Source organism: Mesoplodon bidens, assembly GCF_964165515.1.
Source record: "Mesoplodon bidens genome assembly, chromosome: 5".
NCBI lineage: Eukaryota > Metazoa > Chordata > Mammalia > Artiodactyla > Ziphiidae > Mesoplodon > Mesoplodon bidens.
In genome coordinates, this window is record NC_138161.1 from 73,211,125 (window position 1) to 73,233,319 (window position 22,195).

At 42.4% G+C, this 22,195-nt stretch overlaps 1 protein-coding gene across 1 annotated transcript in view; it reads right to left on the minus strand.

Moving 5' to 3' along the window:
* COL6A5 (collagen type VI alpha 5 chain) overlaps nt 1-22,195 on the minus strand; it is a gene marked incomplete at both ends in the record, with an annotated part of 108,651 nt that overhangs the window by 58,437 nt on the left and 28,019 nt on the right. The window contains 19 exon segments of the mRNA XM_081235341.1: nt 473-535; nt 1,778-1,840; nt 3,291-3,353; nt 3,845-3,878; nt 3,880; nt 7,069-7,120; nt 7,562-7,627; nt 8,259-8,321; nt 10,197-10,250; nt 10,341-10,385; nt 10,499-10,525; nt 10,856-10,927; nt 12,828-12,881; nt 15,318-15,438; nt 16,001-16,136; nt 19,246-19,779; nt 21,488-21,497; nt 21,501-21,842; nt 21,848-22,062. Coding sequence (XP_081091467.1) covers nt 473-535; nt 1,778-1,840; nt 3,291-3,353; nt 3,845-3,878; nt 3,880; nt 7,069-7,120; nt 7,562-7,627; nt 8,259-8,321; nt 10,197-10,250; nt 10,341-10,385; nt 10,499-10,525; nt 10,856-10,927; nt 12,828-12,881; nt 15,318-15,438; nt 16,001-16,136; nt 19,246-19,779; nt 21,488-21,497; nt 21,501-21,842; nt 21,848-22,062 — 2,015 coding nt within the window.

The window sequence follows — 22,195 nt, forward strand, 5'->3', positions numbered from 1 at the left end:
CCCTGTGTGACTGAACGGGTCCCAGGCCCATGAAGCTGGCCCTGGGGGAGGGAGCTGCTGAAAGATTTTCAGCAGGGGAGTGAGATTCTGAACAGCCAACGGTCTGTTCTCTAACAATCTCCAATAAGGACATTTCTGAGAAGGTAGGTTGAGCTAGACCGAGAACTGCATGCATGAACAGATCTGAGTTCTGACATCCCCCATGACCCTGGCTGACTCTACCACCAAGTGCCTTGATGCATTCAGGAAACCAGCGAGTTGAGTTTATCAGAGTTGTTTCATGACAGGTGAATAAACCTTGTCTCTCCTAGTGAAATGGGGCAGTTTCAGAGAGGAAGGAAAAGAATATTGGCAGAAAGCTGGTAAGTGGTTGATTGTGCCTGGATCATGTGAAGAATTAACATGAAAATCAAGAAAAAAAATGGAGCTACTCTTTTCTCAGTATCTGAAATCTGTAAGAAATAACACTTACCTTTTTCCCCAAAAGTCCAGGCCTTCCAACACTCCCTTTATCTCCCACTGGCCCAGGAGCACCCTGAAAAAATATAGGAAACACAGATGTTGGTGCTACAGCAATTTGTACAAAACCTGTTAGATTAGTTTTGCTTTTCTTTGTGTCATTTATAACAATTTCTTGATGCCTCCTTAACAAGAAACCCAGCCTGAAACCAGGTGACTCAGGCTACAGTCTTGGTTAGAGGACCCCAAGTCTTCATTGGCAGGGACATCACTAGTTCAAATGGGGGCTTAGTGAGAAATAAAAAAGGCACTCTTGACACAACACATGTTATTTCTGAATGTGACAAGTTTGTTATGGACTGATTTTGTTAGAACAAGACATTGTACTGTCATTGTCACTTTTGTGCTCTGTGCCATCCACACATATAAAATGGGATGTCAAATGTGTTTCAGTTTCCTGATCTGCAAAGGGGCAAAAAGGTCTTTCACAAATATGCTGGGAAGATAACTGAGCAAACATGGGTATCGCTTGCCTTCTAAACTCTCGCTATCTGTGCTGAAAAACTGAATAGATTCAGAACTTTTTCTTTTTTTTTTTTTTTTTTTGCGGTACGCGGGCCTCCTACTGCCGTGGCCTCTGCCGTTGTGGAGCACAGGCTCCGGACGCGCAGGCTCAGAGGCCATGGCTCACGGGCCCAGCTGCTCCGCGGCATGTGGGATCTTCCCAGGCTGGGGCACGAACCCATGTCCCCTGCATCGGCAGGCGGACTCTCAACCACTGCGCCACCAGGGAAGCCCCGATTCAGAACATTTTTAATACGAATCTCTCACCATCCAAACTCTCATTACTGACTGTCAGAAACTTGGGAATCAAGTAGTTTCAGAGGGTGAATTCAAAGCTGAACTTAAGAATCAAATAAATTTGGGTAACGAGGGATCTTTGCAGAGTCCATTTCAAATATCTATAGTCAATAGAGAAAGGCATGGCACCGATAATTTTTAAAAGTTAGAAAAAACAGAATAATGTATCAGGTTTTGAAATGTTCATGAGTCAGCAAGATGTGCATTCTTCTAAAGGCTTCCTTCAGGTGGATAAAGTGGGTTTGTGCATTCCAAGTCAAATCCCCGGGAAGGAGAAAGATGAATGTACAAGGAATCTGAGCTGTGCTAAAGATTTGTCCCCAGTTTGTCCCAAGTTAATCCCCAAATGAAATACTTCATACTAGATAATATAAAATAAACTCTACATGAAGATGTCTTTGAAGCAAGAGGAAAATGAAGGTTGGAGACCATTGACGGTACCATCTGAGTCACACACCTGAGGCCCTTTGTGCCCCTGGTTTCCCTTCTCTCTTTTCCTGACGTGAAGTCCATTTGACCCCTTTGGTGGTAACAAAAGAAACACAATGCAATGAAGTCAATGAAAACTGACTTTCTTCATTAGTGCTTTTGAAACACCTGCATGGAAAAGCATCTATCCAGACCTTCAAGCATCTTTAACACTACGATTAAGTATGTCTCAGAAGAGGAGTTGAAAGGAGACCCAGACTCAGTGGAGCAGCTCTTATGAAGGAATATCCTGCCTGGGTGTAAGACCTCAGCCCTCTTGGTCTGGGAGAAATGGAAAGGGAGGGAGAAATGGAAAAGAGACTAAAAGGAGAAATAAAGCCCATAGAAGAAGGAAGTGAGACATAAACAATAGGAAGATGGATTCCTTTGATGGGGCAGGTTACCTGGGCCAAAGTGCATCAATGTGTAAAAGAGAAAGCAAGTTAGCACAAAAGGACATTTTAGCAGCAGATCCCTGTCAGAGGAATTAAAGCATAGTTTTTTGGTCATATTTCCCATCAAATGCATGGTTCTCATATGGTTCTCTCACACAGAAAGAAAAACTAGAGGTGCTGGTATTGTTTCTCATCACCAAAGCAGCAGCTGTAAGATATCCTGGCTGCCCAGTGCAAATGGTAGTTACAGCCCCTGGGCTGGCCTTGTTTCACAGCCTGAGCATCAAAGGGACCCTGGAGGGGCTGAGGGTAATGTCACCCCTCTCCCTAAAAAGTCTGGGGATGGATTTAGGCTGGTCCCATGGTTACTCATTCTGGAGGACACCAGAACCACTCAAGAGAATTCCAAATTCAGGCTTAGTATGAAGAATCTAGAACTTTCTAGAAGAAAAATGAACTCCTGGAAAGGTCTTAGAATGGACACATCTATGTAGGCAGGTCCTCCCAGAAAAGTTCAGGCTTAAAGTAGACTCCATCAGGTGACTATGTACCCATGTGTTGCAAACCATTCTCTAGGATGACCCTGGCATATTTCTGACATGGAAAAGAAACAGAGATGCCCTAATTCCAATGCCCATCTCACTAATGATATGACCAAGAAAAAATGCAGATGACTCACATGGAGACCTATCGATGATATTCCAGAAGCACTGTCACCCCCTGTAAAGTCAGCTTTGGAAGAGGTGAATAATAGTTGCCAATTCCTAACTTTCCTTCATCGGAGTCTGCGTGCAGGACTTCACTTAAGAAAAATCAATTTGGATACTGATTACTAACATAGTATTAAGGTCTCAATAATTCACTATGACTAAAATGCAGACATGATGCCAGGTATACACAAGAGCAAGTCTTTCTTCTATCAGTGAGCTGCAAATTTTGACAGAGCAAAGTCACCCACCCTCAATGGGAAACGTAGAATCCCAGAGAAATGTACCATGGAGGAGGTCGGGGGCAGCTTCAAATTGTCTCAGTTATCTATTTTTATACAGAACTACATCTTCCCATCAGAATAACAGCATTATCAGTATTACAAATATTCCAACATACCTGTGAGCCTTGTAATCCTTCGGCTCCTGATGTACCTTTAAGTCCAGGGTTCCCTGGTTCCCCCTGATGGATGAGTTTTCAGTGTTAAGATTCTCTTCACATGGTTTCCATATACGTTTTCTCTTCATAGTACCTAGGGCTTCAGAGCATGGTACCCAGGAACTATCTTGTCTGACTCTTGGCTCATGCCCTACTTGGTCTAGGATTGTACTCTCCCAAACTGTCTGAGAATTGAACTCCAGGTTACTTCTTACTCTAAGATAGAATTTCACTCTCTTGCTGTCAATGCCCAGGGTGTGTGAATAGCACAGCCTGCAGGGCTGCACAGGTCCCCTGTCTCTGAAATGTCTGTGAAGGAGGCTGGCCTTAGGTCAGGCCTGTCCTGTGTCTGGCAGTCTAACTGATCCCCCAGTCAGTGGGGCTCATGTCCAGTGCTCAGCCCTTCCTACAGCAGCCGCATCAAATGCTAACTCATTGGCAGTACCATCTGCCTGTGAGACATCTCCTTGGCCTCACCTTCCACAGAGGACGGGGGTGGGGGGAAGGATACTCACCAAGGCACCCTTGACCCCCCTCTGGCCTTCTCTTTACTGGATCAGAAAAGACAAAATGTTAGTGTGTGGGTGTCTGGATGGAGACTCCTTAGAGGCAACCCGGCCTGTCTTGTCCCTGACAGACAGAGTAACGGCAGCTCGCAGAAATGGTTTCCCCGAAATCGCTCTCCAAAGACAAGTTTACACACTGGACATTTAATTAACATTTGGAGGATTGATCGCAAACCAATCCGAAAGTCATTACAGACCTAGCTCCAGTCTGACAACCCTGACAATTATCCAGGAGGCTGTTTGGAGAATGAAATAATCCTGAAGCACCTGTCTGATACCTCCCCTCTCCAGCAAACCTTACAAAGTACTGTCTGCTGATCAGAGGTTTCCTGCATGAGAACAAGCTGTGCCATCTCTCCTTGTCCTGGGTCCCTGATCATATCTTAGGTGGGGAGTACAAACTCATTATACACAGTGCTTCCCATGGGCCCAGTGGGGTTAGACTCCATGGAATTCTCCAAGGAGGAAATGGCTGATGGGGTCAGGTCAGCTCTGTGCTGGTCCAAATGCCACCATCAGGGTTGTCTGAGAAAAGCTGGTCTGAAGCTAAAATCTGGCAGCACCTCTCCAGAAGCTACCTGAAGTTGGCAGTGCAGGCTCTCCACCTAGTGGCTGTCTCTGCTTTCCAGAGTGTAGCCAAGCGGGAAGAAGATCCAAGCCCCAGATCCTAACTTTCTCCCTAAATAGCAATGATGAGTCTACTCTCACCCCTCACCTCCCACCTCTGCCTTGTTGAGAAAGCGGCAGAACATCTCACCCATTGATCTACTTTGTGTGGTGATAAACAACTATGATTATTTTATGTACAAAGCAAATACTAAAAACTTTTTCCTACGTTCACTTGGAAAGGTAGCCATGGAAATGATTTCAGAGCAGCTGTTTTCTTTCAACTGTCCAGCTTCTGAACCTCCTTAGAATAAAACACCTGACCAAATATCACCTCCACCAGTTTGGCTGATGATTAGAATTCTTCCATGGAGTTTCTACCCCTCAATTCAGGTACTCTTTGCTTTTAAAGTGCAAATACCCTTTGGGAGAAGTTACCCATTGTAACTTGTCAGCTGTTTGTACCTTGATGTGACTCACAGAACTCTTGACAGATGAAAGCAGAGCAGAAACAGTACAGTTTGAAGCCACTGTTTCCATGATGTCATAATTCTGTCTACATTAAAAAGCAAGGATAAAATAGCATTCCTATTTTAGTAGCACAATGGTTAGGGACGTGTCCTCAGAAGTCAGACAGGCTTGAGCTCACCCCTTCCTTTTAAAGCCTGGGTGGCACAGAGCAATTGCACAATAGGTCTGAGCCTGGCTGATTAGGAGTGAGACTACCTGGGTTCAAACCCCAGCTCTTCCATTTACCTATCCTGATCCTGTGCAACTTGTCCAAGGTTTCTTGCTTTTTCCCATCTGTAAAATGGATATAATAATAGTATCTACATGATAGATTTGTTATGAGGATTAAACAAATTAATATTTAAAAGTGATTTGATTAGGACCTGGCATAAAATATGTGCTCTAGAAGTATAAATACTATTATTTATATGTATTCCTTGTGCCTGACAGGCCAAAGGCAATGGGCCTGGAACATGGTTTCAAATGCTCTGGTTCTTAGTACATGGATCCGTTGCTTTGTCAATAGCTGGGGCAACAATTAATTTACACAGGTTGAAATTCTGTCATGTGGAGGAGATGTCTTAAGTTTGCTTGTGTTTTTAGAATTTGTCATCCATTTAAGATCCTCTGACCATCATAGAGAATTCTAGCCTTCACTGGAAAGGTGAAGGAGGGGGTAGAAAAGCCATTGTTTTAAATCCATCCATGTTGATTTGTTTAATTACAAAGGAGGAGATGGGCAGCAAAGTGGGTGAGGATGAGGGAGGGAGGCTGAGAGCCTGCTGTCCATGGAGTGACTTAGTCATTGGCTGGTTTGTCCAAGTACTAATCCCCTACCCGACCCCACTCTTTTTAAAAGTGCCTGATTGATGATGACAGCTATAAAGCTATTTCAAACTAAAAGTATTTTCTCTTAAACCAACAAAACTACATATTTATCTTTTAAATTTATAACATTTAGTTCATCTTGCTGCTCTCATGCTTCCTCTGATTAATTTTAATTCCCTTGTATGGAGAGGTGGGCAAAGTCCCAATGAATTTCACCAGAAGCACTGGGAGACCTAAGCCATCCAACTGAAGACCCTTTCCCTTAAGAACTATGAGTCAAGATAAACAAAGGCAAGAGGAACTAAAACATTCATCCACTATCTCTCCCAGAGGGGGAGGCAATCAGCCATAGCTTTCAAAGTGGTGAGAAGATTCCAACTTTGTGACAGAAAAGGAAGCCAAGTATTTTCAGTGTCCTCGTGAACAAAACTCAGGGCCAAATCTACATTTGGACATTATTCTCTTTTGATGATCTCCGTTCTGAGTGCATGATGAAAGGGTTTCTAACACATTATAAATATCCTCTCTAACTTTGGTGGTCCACAAAGGGAAAAGTGATTTCTTTGTTGTTCCTTAAAAAGAAGCAGAAATCCAACATTTCTGTTTTAGGCTTGATATCACACGGGATGCTGTAAAATTACCACAGCATCTTCAGGTTGCCACTGGTTTGGCTCTAATTGCCAATGTTTTGGTTTATTCAGGAAGAATTTATCTGTAATTCTACTTTCCCTTTGGTGACATATGAGGAGGAAGACAGCACATTTTCTTATTTCTTAATATTCTACAGAAGCTCAAAGATGCTAAGCTACTGGAGGAAGGTTTTTATGTGAAAGTCACTGGCTCTCTTCAAAGACATTTAAAAGTTTCTGGAAGGTGGAAAGGGAAAGGCTGACTGTCACAGTTGTTCTCAACCAGGGGTAATATGCCCCACCACCGCATCCCCATTACCCCTGACTGACATTTGGCAAGATCTGCAGGCATTTTTGGACATCACAACTGGGGAGAAGTGGGTGCTACTGACATCTAGTGGGTAGAGACCAGGGATGCTGCAAAACATCCTATAATGCACAGGCTATCCCATCACAACAAAGAATTACCTGGCCCCAAATGACAACAGTGTCAGTGTATCTGCCCTGGATCAGCAAACTGCAGAGACACATATTCTGAATGCCTCTTGGCATCTCCAGGTGATAAGGAGGGGAAATAAATGTCCACGGAAATACTTACACTGCTCCCTCTGGAACTAGGACTGCCTTGTGTCTCTTTCGGGCTGGTTCTACCCTAGAAACACAGTTGTTCCCCCAAGATCATAAGGCAAAAGATTCTGAGTAGTGACAAAGACATCAGCATAAAAATCTCAAGCACTATTAAAACAGAATAAATGTGTCATGCCAGAATGTTTCTGCATTATTAATCCTATTGGGTATATATCCATTAAAGAGGAAAATGGTATAGCAACATGCACTGCTAATGACCAATTTCCCCATATAATAATATCACCTGCTAGAAACTTAATAACTTTGCCCATAACTTTGTAGTAGGTGTAACCTACTACAGGCATACCTTATTTTAAGAAAATAAGGCTCTTTTAAATGGGAACTTAGGGGTGATTGTTCAGTTAGAAAAACTGTTATGTATTTTACTAAATAATTTAGACTTCAGGAAAGCCTTAGCTTGATAACAGAATTAATCAACTCATATATGTAAAATAGGTCCAATTACTTGTCTTCCTTGTTTTCCTTTGGAGCCCTTTTGTCCTTTGATGTTATTGCTTTGTCCTGGATTACCCTAGGGGAAGATTTAAAAAATACTTTAGAATCAAGAAATATCAGCTTTTTTTTCTCAAAATGGTACAATATTAAGAACTAAACTAATTTGGGTTAAGTAACGAGAGGTGTGAGAAAATTCTCCATATTTGAAACCCACGAATTAAAAAAAAATGAAACAATATTTCTCCAAGTCTGAAGGAGGCTTAGTGATAAATGAAGAATTAAAAGAGTGCTTGCTGAAGCTATGGCAATTTTCCCTTCTCTGTACTGGCAGCTTCACTGATGCACTCATCCAAACATGCTTATGCCAGTCTCTCAAAGGTGTAGTAAGATTCCCCTATAATCGAGTCTTCAAATAGGGAATCAATAAGGTTAGAAACCCAATAAGCAAAATTATGGAAATTTCATTCCCAAAGGAACTTGAAAGTCTCAAGATACATAAGGATGAATTAGATGGAATTTTAGTTCCCACCTCTGAATTTTTGACATAATCAGCCCAAATCAGATGCAGGTTTTCCCCAAACCAATAAACCTTAGTCAACACCTACCACCCCCTCCCAAGACATGTCTTTGCCTACAGGTTAGCAGGAGACATGAGAAGTGTGGAGTAAACTACACAATTAAGAGCCACTTGGGCCCCAGTAACTTACAGAATCCCCAGGGAAGCCCTTCTCTCCATATCCCACAGGAGGGCCTCTGGAACCTGGGCTGCCCTGAAAAAAATAAAATGAGCTTCTGAGTTAGCTTGTAGGAGAGTGTTAAAATGTCAAGGGTCGTGGTGTTTGGAGGGGAGAAAATCAATCAGACAAAATGATCCACGTTCCTCTATCCCAGCCAGATTCCTTTTGACCTCTCAAACAGTACAAGGTCCAGTTTTAAGCCTATAGTCAGGATTATTTATAAAAAGGCTGGGAAAAGGGAAAACTTCTCATGGTCTAGCAGAGTACTGCTCAGCAGAACTTTCTGCAGAGATGGAAATGTTCTCCATCTGCACTGTCCAATATGGTAACCACTGGCCATAGTTGGCTGTCGAGCACACGAAATGTGGCTAATACAACTGAGAGCAGAATTTTTCATTTTAGTTAATTTGGATTTAAGTAGTTACATATTGCTAGTGGGTATCGTATTGGGCATCCCAGCCAGTCTAGCAACTTCTGACATCTGTAATTAAATTGTCCACTGGAAACTGCCACTGGGATGTTCCATGGTCACCTCAAACTCAACTGTTCCCAACTAAACTTGCCCAAGCTGGGATCCTTGCAGGTATTTTGACTGGCTTCTCATTCCCTGCTTCTCTGGTTACCTGGAGATCTGATATCCCCGAGTCAGAACTAGGGTGAGACAAACAAGGTACCTAGGGTGCAAAAATTTAGGAAGGCACTCACGCTTTCCTTCACTCTGCGAATGAGTGCTTCCTTAAATTTTGTACACTAGGTCCTCATTCCAGCCTGGACCCTGTTACAGCCTTTATGGGTCTTGTGTCTGTTGCTTTACTTGAAGGCTTCATCACTTCTCACCTTGATTATTACAGATCTGCCTCTCATATTTGCCTTGCATCTATGTCATCCCCAATGCATCCTCCACACTACTGTCACGGAATATTTCTAAAATGCAAATTTAACTGTGACCTCCCTACTTACAATTTTTCTAAGGTTCCCCATTCTTTAATGGCTAAAATCCAGACTCCTCCTCCATGGCTCACCAGTGCTTTCACCAGCTCTTCCCACCCGTTCTTGAACCTCACCTTCCTCCACCTGTACCCTAAAGCTCACACCGAGCAGAACAACTTGCAGGGCCCCCAAGCCTCCATGTCTTTACTTATGCTGTTCCCTCTGTGTGGACTGCCCTTTCTCCACATCTTACTAATTCCTATTCATCTTCAGCTCAGGGATCATTTCCTCCAGGAAGGTTTCCTGCACTCCCTCCCCACCCTGCAGAGCTAGGTGCCCTTCTCTGGGCTCCCACCTAGTTACCTATAACATGACCCCAACCACATATGGTGTCATCATTAGCTATTGGTATGTCTGTCTCTCCAACTACACCAGGGGATCCTTGAAGACAAGGACAGTATGGTTCATCTCTGAGTCAGTAGCACATAACTTAGTGCCTGACACATGCCAGGTATTCAGAAGTATTTGATAAATAAGTGAATCAGAACATAAAAGGAGAGCCGCTTGGAACCAAGGAGGCACACATTAATGAGTGTCAAAATGATTTGAAAATAAAAAAATGTTTCTCTGTGATTTGCTACACCAAGGCCACCAAAATAATTTTGTCTCTTTCTCTTGCTTTCTATTTTTTTCTGATACAATAAAGAGAAGAGGTAAGCTGCTAACAGGCAAATGCATTCATTTTCAGACTTCTGAAAAACATGCTCATAGAAGATCCTTGCAAGTCTTGAATCTTTCTAGCTGGAAATTCTTGAAAACTGCATAGTTACCCACTTGCCCTAAATGGGGATGTAACATCTATTCAGTGGTAATAGGCTTCATTACTGTCAAATTTATTCCTCATAACCTGTGACACACAACAATGAAGACTATCTCTAACACCAAATTCTCCTTCTTTGATGTACTGAAAAGTGTTACCTGGGATCCTGGATCACCCTTTTCTCCCTTTTTCCCAGGAAGCCCATGAAAGCCCTAAAAGAAGACAAGGAAAACAAAATTCCCATTAAAGAAATACATCAAGCTCATGACGATTTTATGGTACTTGAGGAAAAATGGCTTTACCTCTTCCCCATAGAGTCCATCAATCCCATCGTTTCCATGTTCTCCCTGAAAGACAAAGATGGGCAGCAATCAGGTCAAGGGAGATCCTTGCCACGTGCTTATCAGTAAACTAAAGCCCATTAGGAAGTGAAATTGGACTGAAGAAGTAACTACAGTACCTTATATCCAGCAAATCCTTTGGCTCCCTGTAAAAGATTAAATATCTCTCACTGGCATGTCAAGGAGAATGTGGATTCACAGTCTATTGGGGCAGGAAGGAGCTGCCTCCATTAAGAGAGTGATTTTGTATTTCTTTAGTAGCTTCTGGGTTTCCAACCACAAAGAGGTTACACGTGGAATTTAATAATGCTCAAGATTTGAGATGACTAAATAGACTTACTCTGCAGAAGAGGAAACTAACATGTAATTGGAGAAAGGGAAAGTGGGAGGGGGGATGGAAGAGAGAACACAGAAGAGGGAGGGGACAGAGGAGAGACAGAGAGGATGCCATAGAGAATTTAAAATACAATATTTACCTTTCGACCCCACTCCTCTGGACATCCTGCAATCCCTCTATTTCCTTGGGGTCCAGTGTCTCCTTGTCTTCCCTAAGAAAAGGTACCCAAACAGGTATCCAAAGTGACTCTTTTGCCAGAAGCTGCCAGCTGTTTACTTTTCAAGAGTGAAGCCAGAGCAGCTGGACACTCTGAGCTCTAGACAAAGCAAACTCTCCTGCAAATTCATTAATTAACTCTGTTTTTCCCTTCGATTCAGACATTTTCCCTTCAGGGCTTTCTTACAGATCCAAGATCACACAAAGGTGTGGGATGGGCTCAGTTGCTTCCCTGCCCTTATCAGAAAGCACAGCCAAAGGTTTGAAGTCACTTCACTTCACAGCCACATTCCCAATGCTCCACTGATACATGTTGGCCCTAACATCTTGCCCAGGCCCTTACGCTGGCCTGGAAAACCCAAAATTGCTCACGGCAGAGAAGCAAGTTTGTGCCAGGGGACCAGAACTGAGTAGAAGCAGTTGATAGGAAATGACACTGCCCCAAGCCAGTGCTCATGGGAAGGACCACCAGGTTAAAGATCCCCAAAGTTAGAGCATCCACACAGGGAAGAGCACTCAAGGTCAATGACATGTGCCTCTCCCGTCAGTCTGCCTTCTCCCAGGAAATATTTAAATACAGATAAGGGCTAGAATAAAATGAGTCTCAAGAGAAGAACGATATTGTGTTTCCTGAGAGCAGGAACCCCCAACTGTCTCTTCTCCCATTGTGTCCCTGGTGCTTGGCTCAGATCTGGGTGCACAGAAGGTGCTAATGGTTTGCTGTGTGGATAAATACTCATTTAGAAATGAACTTAGTTCTTTCTTTCCAGGTAGGTGAGGGGAGAGGTGGTTTTCCTTTTGCTGCTTTGCTTTCTTTATTCTGAGGATTGTTACCAGTAAAAGCAGGAGGCCTCACCTATGGCCACAGTTGCTGAGAGCCAGCTGTGGGCTCACAGTCAGGCATTGGGTGACACTCTTACCCTCACTCAAACCCTAGCTGGCTCAGTAGGCCCCATGACCCCTCTGCAGGTACAGGGTGGGTAAACTATAGTCTTAGAGGAATTCATAAGTGTTTACAGATGAGGAAACCGAGGGTCAAGAAGTTACATATCTTGTTAAGGTTTCACATCTAGATCAGCCCTTGACTGTCTGATTTGGGAACCTATAATTTTATTTATTTATTTATTTATTTATTTATTTATTTATTTATTTTCAGATCTCAAAAATGATTTTATTATTATTTTTTTTTGAATTTTAGAATTTTATTTATTTTTTTATACAGCAGGTTCTTATTAGTTATCCATTTTATACATATTAGTGTATATATGTCAATCCCAATCTGGAAGCCTATACTTTTAATCACAACTTGCTGTGCACATAAGGATTCTAAGGGGATGGAGATGCAGGCTGGATGTCTCCTAAGCTTTTCTTATCCCAATGGGGCCACCTAAGTGGTTTCAGTTCCTCCAAATCCATTTTTATAATTTGGTGAACCAAGTGAGAGTTCTGGTTTGGGGGTCAAAGATTGAGATTCAAAAACCACATGTGGCGTGGGACCACGACACCATGTTTAGGGGGTGCTTTGCCAGCTTCTATTTCCATGTCCAAAGCACTGGGCTGCAGGTCCAGAGAGAGCCCCTCACAAATAACCCAGCTTCACTGTGCGCAGGGGCAGGAAAGAGGATGCCCAGCTCACTGCCACCCACAAAATTGTGCCAGGCAAAATGTAGGTGATTCTGCTCCCTCCTTCTCCCAAATAGTAGGTTTAGCAAGTGCCTCATGATTAAAACAAGGAAAAGGAAAAAAAAAAAAAAGAAAAGCAACCCATTTCTCCTCCCCCCAAACTACAAAAAATATATAAACAAAACCCCATTTATCCCTTCTGGAAAATAAAGCTTTTTTTATGAAAAAAGGAAATCAGTAAGTATGGTGGGCAGTGTGTCACGAAAACTTACAGGGTCTCCCTCCTCTCCCTTGTGTCCTCTGCTGCCTTTCAGACCTGGAAAACCCTGGGAGGAAAGAGAGAAAATTCGATCTTAATCATCTTCCATCAACTCAAACTTGTTACATTAGGCATTTTAAGCAAGACCCTCCCCCCAACCTGGTTGTGCTTTTTGCAGGTGTGGCTGTGAGTGTGAAGAGAGTCAGACAAGTTCTGGGGCTGGATTTTGTCCTTGTTATTGGCTCTGAAGGCCTCTGCAGAGGTGGCCTCCTGATGCCTACAGGAGGCTGAGTTTGAAATCCAGTGCAGTTCAGGGCTTCAGGGTCAGCCCTGTGCTTGGGGGTGTTGCATGGAGGACAGTGGTGGCCACCAGGACCCTTTCATCAGGCAAACTGATAACATTTCCAAAGAGATCATTTTACTTTCTTCTGCTTTTTTGAGGGCTCAAAAAAGAATAAGCCCTTCTCCAACAACAAGGTTACGCATATTTAAGTTGCTATCATCTCTCCCTCTGCGTTTAACTGCCTCGTGGTTTATTTTTGGCAAGGATTTCCTTTAAGGTTTGCTTTCCTCACCCTCTAACACAGGTCCGCACTGTCTGCTCAGTATACTGGGGAGTTCTGCTCTTGGAATAGAATTCTCGTACCAAGCAACATAATAAGAGACGAAACTGTGTTAAACAAAACACTGTAACTTAGTAAAAAGTCAAGGGGAGGGATAAATTAGGAGTTTGGGATTAACATATACACACTACTGTGTATAAAACAGATAAACAACAAGGACCTAAAGGGAGGTCCTTGATCAATTATCCTTTCACAAGGATGGACAATGCAGCACTGAGGAGCAAGAATCGTGTTTGAGCTCTTAAAATAAAATAGCCCAGACTCCTTTTCATTGTGATATCTAAAATGCATTTGAAAAGTGCATAAAAGTAAATAAAATATAAAGGTACAGCTTAATTATTATGAAGTGAACATCTGTGTCATCACCGCCCAGGCCAAGAAATAGGACATGGCTGGTACCCAGACACAGCAGCTACCCAATCACAAACAACTCCCCACCCCTCCCCTGGGAACATACTCCTGCTTTTATGATAATATTTCCTGGACTTAAAAAATAAAAAAAAAACAACTTCACTACTTAATCATTCATCCCTAGACACTATGGGTTAGTTTTGCCTCTTTTCAAACTTTTTATAAATGAAATCATACCATATGTACTTTTCTATGTTTTGCTTTTTTTTGGCCATTATTGTGTTTGTAAAATTTATCCCTGTTGTTATGTGTAGCTGTAGTTCATTCATTTTCACTACCTTAGAGCATTCTACTGAATTAAAATACCGTGATATGTTTATCTATGCTATTGCTGTGTAATTGATCTTTCATAATCTTTTTTTAAGGGCTATTAATCTGCAGTGCTATGTTCTTTTTGCAGTTCAATCACATATCATTGCTGATGAAGCACAACTTTCCCCACCATTTCTAACACCTCTTGACACCTTTCAAACTGTCTAATGTGCAAAAGTGTAAATTGCAAAGCCAAGGAGCAACACCACCAAGGATACATAAGAGAAAAGGGAGTCATTCTTAATAGTAGCATCAAAAGTGAGCCTTCTGAACCCTCCTACACTGTTGGTGGGAATGTAAATTGGTGCAGCCACTATGGAAAACTGCATGGAGGTTCCTCAAAAAACTAAAAATAGAGTTGCCATATGATTCTGCAATCCCACTCCTGGGCATATATTTGAAAATACTCTAATTCAAAAAGACACATGCACCCCAATGTTCACAGCAGCACTATTCACAGTAGCCAAGACATGGAAGCAACCTAAAAGCCCATCAACAGAGGAGTGGATAAAGAATATGTGGTATATTTATACAATGGAATATTACTCAGCCATAAAAAATGAAATAATGCCATTTGCAGCAACATGGACGGACCCAGAGATTATCAGACCAAGTGAAGTAACTCAGAGAAAGACAAATATCATGATATCACTTATACATGGAATCTAAGAAATGATACAAATGAACTTATTTACAAAACAGAAATAGACTCAGACATAGAAAACAAACTTATACTACCAAAGGGGAAGGAGGGAAGGGATAAATTAAGAGTATGGGATTAGCTTATACACACTACTATGTATAACATAGAGAAACAACAAGGTCCTACTATATAGTACAGGGAACTATATTCAATATCTCATGAAAAACCATAATGGAAAAGAATATGAAAAGGAATGTGTATATATGTATAACTGAATCACTTTGCTGTATTGTAGAAATTAACACAGCATTATAAATGAATACTTCAATAAAATGTATATTTAAAAAAATGTGAGCCCTTCTGATCTGGCTCCTATACCATAGAAGTCACACAAATGGCCCAAAGTAATTACATCAGCATCAAGCGAAGGTTGCAAACCCAGCTACTCAATCTCAGCTCCACCTACACCAAATCAAAGCCCATTAGGTAAAAGCATGTCACAACTGAATGGCACCTTTAAGACTTGTGGTCCTCGGATCCCTTGAGGTCCTGGAGTCTGTGAACACTTGCAAAACGTACAGCAGCAAGTCCTCTCCGCAATGTTTCCCTGGAAAAGAGAAAAAATGGGTGAGCAACTATGGTGAGGAACTTCATCACATAAGAACTGAATTGACATAAATCATAATTCACCACCTACAGCCTGTCCTCTCTCATTGGGTGAGGGGCTGCAGAGAATAAGAGGTGCTTTTTGACTTAACCCTGAAGAGAGAGCATAAGATCAGTAACTGCACTGGTGACATATCTTTTCCAAGGAAATGACCTCTATTTATAGAAGGGGCACTCACTACACAGATGGCCACAGGCCAAGTGTGCACAAGACTGGTTGGTTCCTAGTTGACAGCTCTTGTTTCCTGGGATTTCAGCAGCATAAACTCTTGGGGGCTTTTGATTTGATTAGGGGTTGCTTGGATTTTAGCTTCCTATGCATTCATTTGGCGAGATGACAAAGGATGAAAGGGCATGGGGAAGCAAAAAACAATGCTCTGGGCTTTCACACTTTTTCATATGTTAAAGACCATGTAACTGAATTTAGGGCAAACAAGGGAATCTTTGGGAATACTCATCAGGATTCCAATTCCAATGTTCCCAGGGCATTTTGAATAACGGGTTTTTTTTCTTCAGCAACTCATCAGATACTATGATACCATATTGCCCAATTCTCTCATTCCAATGGTCAGGTGAATCCTGTAATCAAATCCTTTTCCAAATTCAAAGCTGGAAAACTCATCATGAGAGGTTGAGTTTAGGGAAACCACCAGCAAAGCATCAAGTCCTAGGCAGTAAATACAACAGATATAAAACCCCAGGAATTGTACACAAAAAAGAAGGAAAGCCCATCTTATTTCCTTTCCAAGAGAAAAGAGTGTTCTTGATACTGAAGAACCCAACAGCGCTTTGCCTGCATCTTCAGTACACACATGAGGCACTGGTTCCTGACCTCAGCATGAAATCTAAGAAATCTTGCAGAAAAACACTAGCAGAAACTGTGTTTAATTCCTCACCACCAATCTTTTTTTTCCAACTTTATTGGAGTATAATTTCTTCACAATGGTGTGTTAGTTTCTGCTTTATAACAAAGTGAATCAGTTATACATATACATCTGTTCCCATAGTCCTTCCGTCTTGCGTCTCCCTCCTTCCCACCTTCCCTATCCCACCCCTCCAGGCAGTCACAAAGCACAGAGCTGATCTCCCTGTGCTATGCGGCTGCTTCCCACTAGCTATCTACCTTACGTTTGCTAGTGTATATATGTCCATGCCTCTCTTTCGCTTTGTCACAGCTTACCCTTCCCCCTCCACATATCCTCAAGTCCATTCTCAAGTAGGTCTGTGTCTTTATTCCTGTTTTACCGCTAGGTTCTTCATGACATTTTTTTCCTTAAGTTCCATATATATGTGTTAGCATACGGTATTTGTCTTTCTCTTTCTGACTTACTTCACTCTGTATGACAGACTCTAGGTCCATCCACCTCATGACAAATAGCTCAATTTCGTTTCTTTTTATGGCTGAGTAATATTCCATTGTATATATGTGCCACATCTTCTTTATCCATTCATCCGATGATGGACACTTAGGTTGTTTCCATCTCTGAGCTATTGTAAATAGAGCTGCAATGAACAATTTGGTACATGACTCTTTTTGAATTATGGTTTTCTCAGGGTATATGCCCAGTAGCCTCACCACCAATCTTAATGCAGTTCTGGGGCATTTGAAAGCAATTTTTTAAGAAAGGATATTGTTCAGCTTCAGAGCTCTTCTGAATTTTTTTTTAACATGGTAGTTAGTAACTTTTTTTAATTTATTTTTTTCACCATTTTTTAAAATTGAAGTATAGTTAATTTACAATGTTGTGTTAGTTTCTGGGGCACAGCAGAGTCATTCAGTTATATATATATATAACAGAATATATATATTTTTTCCATTATAGGTTATTATAAGATATTGAATATAGTCAATATCTGTGCTATACAGTAAGTCCTTGTTGTTCATCTATTTTATACATAGTTGTATGTATGTGTTAATCTCAAACTCCTAATTTATCTCCCCCACCACTATTCCCTTTGATAACCATAAGTTTGTTTTCTATGTCTATGAGTCTATTTGTGTTTTGTAAATAAGTTCATTTGTATCATTTTTTTAGATTCTGCATAAAAGTGATACCATATGATATTTGTATTTCTCTGTCTGATCTCCTTCACTTAGTATGATAATCTATAGGTCCATCCATGTTGCTGCAAATGGCATTATTTCATTCTTTTTTGTGGCTGAGTACTATTCCACTACATATATGTACCACATCTTCTTTATCCATTCATCTGTCGATGGATATTTAGGTTGTTTCCATGTCTTGGCTATTGTAAATAGTGCTGCTATGAACTATGAATTTTTCTGAATGTAAATTAATCACAGTAATTTGTAAATTAATCACAAAATTTGTAAATATAATGTAAATAGCTCTCAAATCATCTCTACTGCCAAACACCCTGGCAGCTGGGTGGGCCCTGGAAGCTTGAGGAATGCCTAGGGTGATTCCAGTCTCAGCTGAACTCCTGGCCATACCCAGGAATTCATTTATTCACCCATTCACTTACTCATTAATTCATTTGCTGGTCCATTTACTCTTTCCCTCCTTTCATTAAACAAATATTTGCTTATTAGGAGCCTATTATATATTAATCATTGTACCAGGGAGAGGGTCAGGATGCTACAAAAGTCTGAAGAAGAAGCTCCTAACTCGGTTTTGGAAGGTTTCTGCAAAGAACTGATGTCTAGATTGATCCTAAAGGATGAATGGAAGTTGGTCAAGGGAAAGAACCAGAGAAGGGAGGTGGTGAGAACTTGGGGGAATCTGAGAGTGGGGAGAGTCCCAGGCAGAAGGAAAGAGGACATGCAAGGGTGGGGAGGGTGAGGTTGAAAAGGACATTGGAGGGAGAATGGAAAAAGTTCTGATGCTGGAACAGAGTGTGAGCAACCAGGTAAAGCTGAGTGGGAAGTGGGGCCAGATCCTGTAAAGCCTCACAGGCCATATGAAGGAATTTGATATTCTAAGAACAGTGGGAATATATAGTAGGGATTCAAGAAGGGAAGGTGACACAACCAGGACATTTATGGCCCCTGGGAGTTTCCATGGAAGCTGAACACTGGAAGCCACGAGGGCTACACCAAGGAAGCCTCCAATAACATGCCCCACCTGCCAGTCACCTGTCTGCCTCCTGTCTCTGTATGTGACTCTCTGCTTCTGCATTTAGCTCCCAGCTCTTCTGAAACTATGACATGGACAGGGGAGGTATAGTGAGAAGTGCTTTTCAAAATCCATGCTGCAATCTATCCTATGGAAAATCAGACACAATAAGTGTCTTAGGTTCCTAGAAGCAGAATCTGAGACAGGAATCTGTGTGTAAGTGGCTTACAGAGGGAGAGAGAGAAGCAGGAAAGGGAAGGGGAGGTTGTGAGCAAGGATGTGTCTCAGTAAAGTCCTCACCTGGGTCTGATTTCTGAGGGTCCCTGGAGTGTAGGCTGTACCAGAGTTGACCCACTTCAGGCAAGAGTGCTGGGTTTCTGTATCCCTCTGCAATAATTACCCCTGCTCCCATCCCTCAGGTGGGATGTGTGACACCAACCCCCATTCCAAGCATCAGGTCCTTGTTGGGGTCAGTCAAGGGCACACATCTATAAAAGATCACAGGTATAAGAACTTGGCTGTAGCATTTGCAGCCTTTGGGGGATAAGTGGGCAGCTGGTCAAGGGGGTTTGGGCAGGACACTAGCAGCAGTTGCTTCAAGTGGCCAGGCAAATCCCAAATTCCAGAGCACCCTAGTAGGTACAGACTTGTTCAGCAGATTCCATGCTTCATCATTTACTTTTTCAATTTCAACTTTACCTGCTTCTCTGAGCCTGTCCGATTTATCTTCAAGCATTATTTTGCTTTCACCCCCAAGACCATCTGAAAAGATGAGTAATACCTGGAGAAAAAGGAAAGCATAGAATGGGGTGACATGAGAACAAAACATATAACTGGGAGGGAGAAACCAATACAAGAGCATAGAGATGGGAGCTAGAATGTGACACGGATATTGTCCTCGGGATGCAGAGGTATCCTTAAACGTGTCCCACATGGACTGCACGAACTGTGCATTCAGGTGAGTTGGCCCGTTGACAGTGACTTGCAGTAGGCTGTCAAATATTGTTTCCTGGTAGATCTGGAACTTGGCGGGGAAATTCTGGTCACTGTTCACCTTAAAGGCCACACTCACCTGTACCTCTGTGCCTGCCCTGCAGCTCACACCCCTGAGGGAGGTAATGTCCTCTAAGATGCCTGGGAGGTATGATTCTAGCCGGGGGTGGCCATGGAACAATGACTGCTCCAGCAGTTGAGTGGAAATGTCGAAGCTGACCACTATGTCCAGAAAGCAGTCTGGAGACCAAGGGAAATAAGGCCAAATTAATGAACAGACAGGAGCAAGGAAGGGCAGATGGGTCAGGAAAAGGGGAAGCAGTCATGGTCTAGGGCTAGAGGGTCTCTAGGGCCCAAAAGTGTCCAAGAAGGAAAATACTGGCTGCTCGGTCAACATGTAGCACAGGTTCACCCTCCCCCTCCCCACCCTTGCATGTCCCGTTCAAATGTTACATGTTTCAGTAACTGTTTGAAGTCTAATCATGGTTTAGTCTTATTCTCAGTGGCTGGCCTCGTGTGTGTGTGTGCACGCGTGCGTGCATATTTTCTTCTTTTAATGATGACATATTAAGATGCATATAATTATAACATATTAAACATTTCAATTGTCCTTAGAGTTTATTTAATCCAGAGGCCACCAACTCAGTTGGCGGCAAAGGCCGGGAGGGTAATGTCAACGAGTCAAGTGGGCAGGGAATGAGAAAATGAACGCAGAGCAACAACACATCTGTTCACCATTCAGTTCCAGCTGAGAGTAGCCATGTGGGAAACGGGGCCTAATGTGGTTACGTTGTCTGATTTTTCAAAAAGAAACCTGAAATCTGCATTTTAATACAATATCTCCAGTTTGTAAAAGTTATCAATTAATTAAGAAGCTGTCAACACCAAATAGGACAAACCCAATTCAGCTACAAGTTGCCACTTGGTCACCCCTGACCCTGTCCAGTTGCTCATTTTACACACGAGGAGATGGTCATGCATGGAAGTTGCTGTTGCTGAACCAGAGTGGGAACCCTGGCATTCTGATTCCAGTCCCGGGCTCCTCCACCACTGTCATCTGCCCCCAGTGAGCACCCCAATGGAGAGCTTGGAAAAACCAATGTGTTTTGTAAAAGAAGTTGCTTCCATCATAACGAGTCTAGAAACAGAAGCACTCTGGGGAATTTCTGCCTGTTGTGCAAATTCCACAAAATATTAGCCTTCACTGTTGCTCTGTCCTCCCAACTCTCAGCCTCAAGTGTACAGAACCTGAGTCCCACGCGACAACTCTCAGCTGGAGCTGAAAAATGACATCCTCATCAGGTGAGCCGTGGCTCTGCGTTCATTTTCTTCACTCCCTGCCCACTTGACTCACTTCCATGACCCACCCTGCCTTTGCAGCCATCAGCATTGGTGAACTCTGGAAATTAAATAATCCCCAAGGACAACTCAGATCTTAACTATGTTATGATTATATGAATGCCATCATTCAAAGAAGAAAATGTACAGATGTGTGCTGACACATCTGACACAGATGGACCACACACACACACACATGTGCACTGAATCCCTTACAAGATGGTTTAACAAAGTTAAAATAGGAAAATGTCCAATCAGCAAATGTTTATTTTACTTACTTCCTGTGGGATGCAGGGCATTGCTCTAGGACTTCCAGAAGCAGAGAGGGTAGAAATAGGAGGCTGAGTTCCAGGTGTTAGAGGAGTATAACCACTGGATTACATTAGGGGGCAGGGCTGACCGGGGGACACAACCCAGGACCTCCTCCAGCCTCTGCACCCTTTCCCCTGTCTCTGAGGGAGGCTGATCGATCTCGATTTCTGGAAACAGAGGAGATGTCTATTCTCACCACACACGTGTTCTGCTGGACTCACCCACAAACACCTTGGGAAATGGACAACTGGGAAGCTGCAATCAAATAATAACAAAGAAAGAGAAAGGGAGCACTCACTGGTTTTCCCTCAACTCTGGCAGATTTCACGGACCATTCTTTTTTTCACATCCACATTCTTTAGTTTATCAAAGTCTTTAAAAGTGATGATTCTTTCAGAATTGCCCGTTATCGACAAGAGCTGCTCCTTATAAACATCTCCTATGCCCAAAGCCAGAATGCAAATGCCACCTTCTCTCAGGGTCTTCGCTGCTTCTGCCACATCATAGCGGGGACCCCCAGATGTGATAACCACCAAAGTCTGAGGGACACCAGCCTTCCTTCTCCCACCAGCGGATTGCTCAAACATAACGCTCACTTGTTTCAGGGCCAAGTCCATTCGTGGAAGCCCGTTGCTCTTCGTCATAGTTTGAATTCAGACTTCCACTGGGTTTTAGTCAGAGAGTTTTGCAACTCAATAATTTCTTGGTAGTGGCTCCCAAATTGTGCTATCCCAATTTTCATCCTTTGAGACTGAATGTCAAAATTATCAATTAAGTCTGACAAGAAAGTTGTCATGTTAACAAAGTCTGAATCAGATACCATGTCAGAGCCATCACAAAAGAAAATCACGTTGGCTTCTTGAATGTTACAGACTGCAGTTGAAAAAATAAATCAGTTACTGTTCTTGTGAGTCATTCTAAGTTTTCCCTTTGTTCAAATATTTAAATTGCTTTACGAAATCCTCACTTTCAATGCAAATTGAGATAAGGTAACAGACGAGAGAAC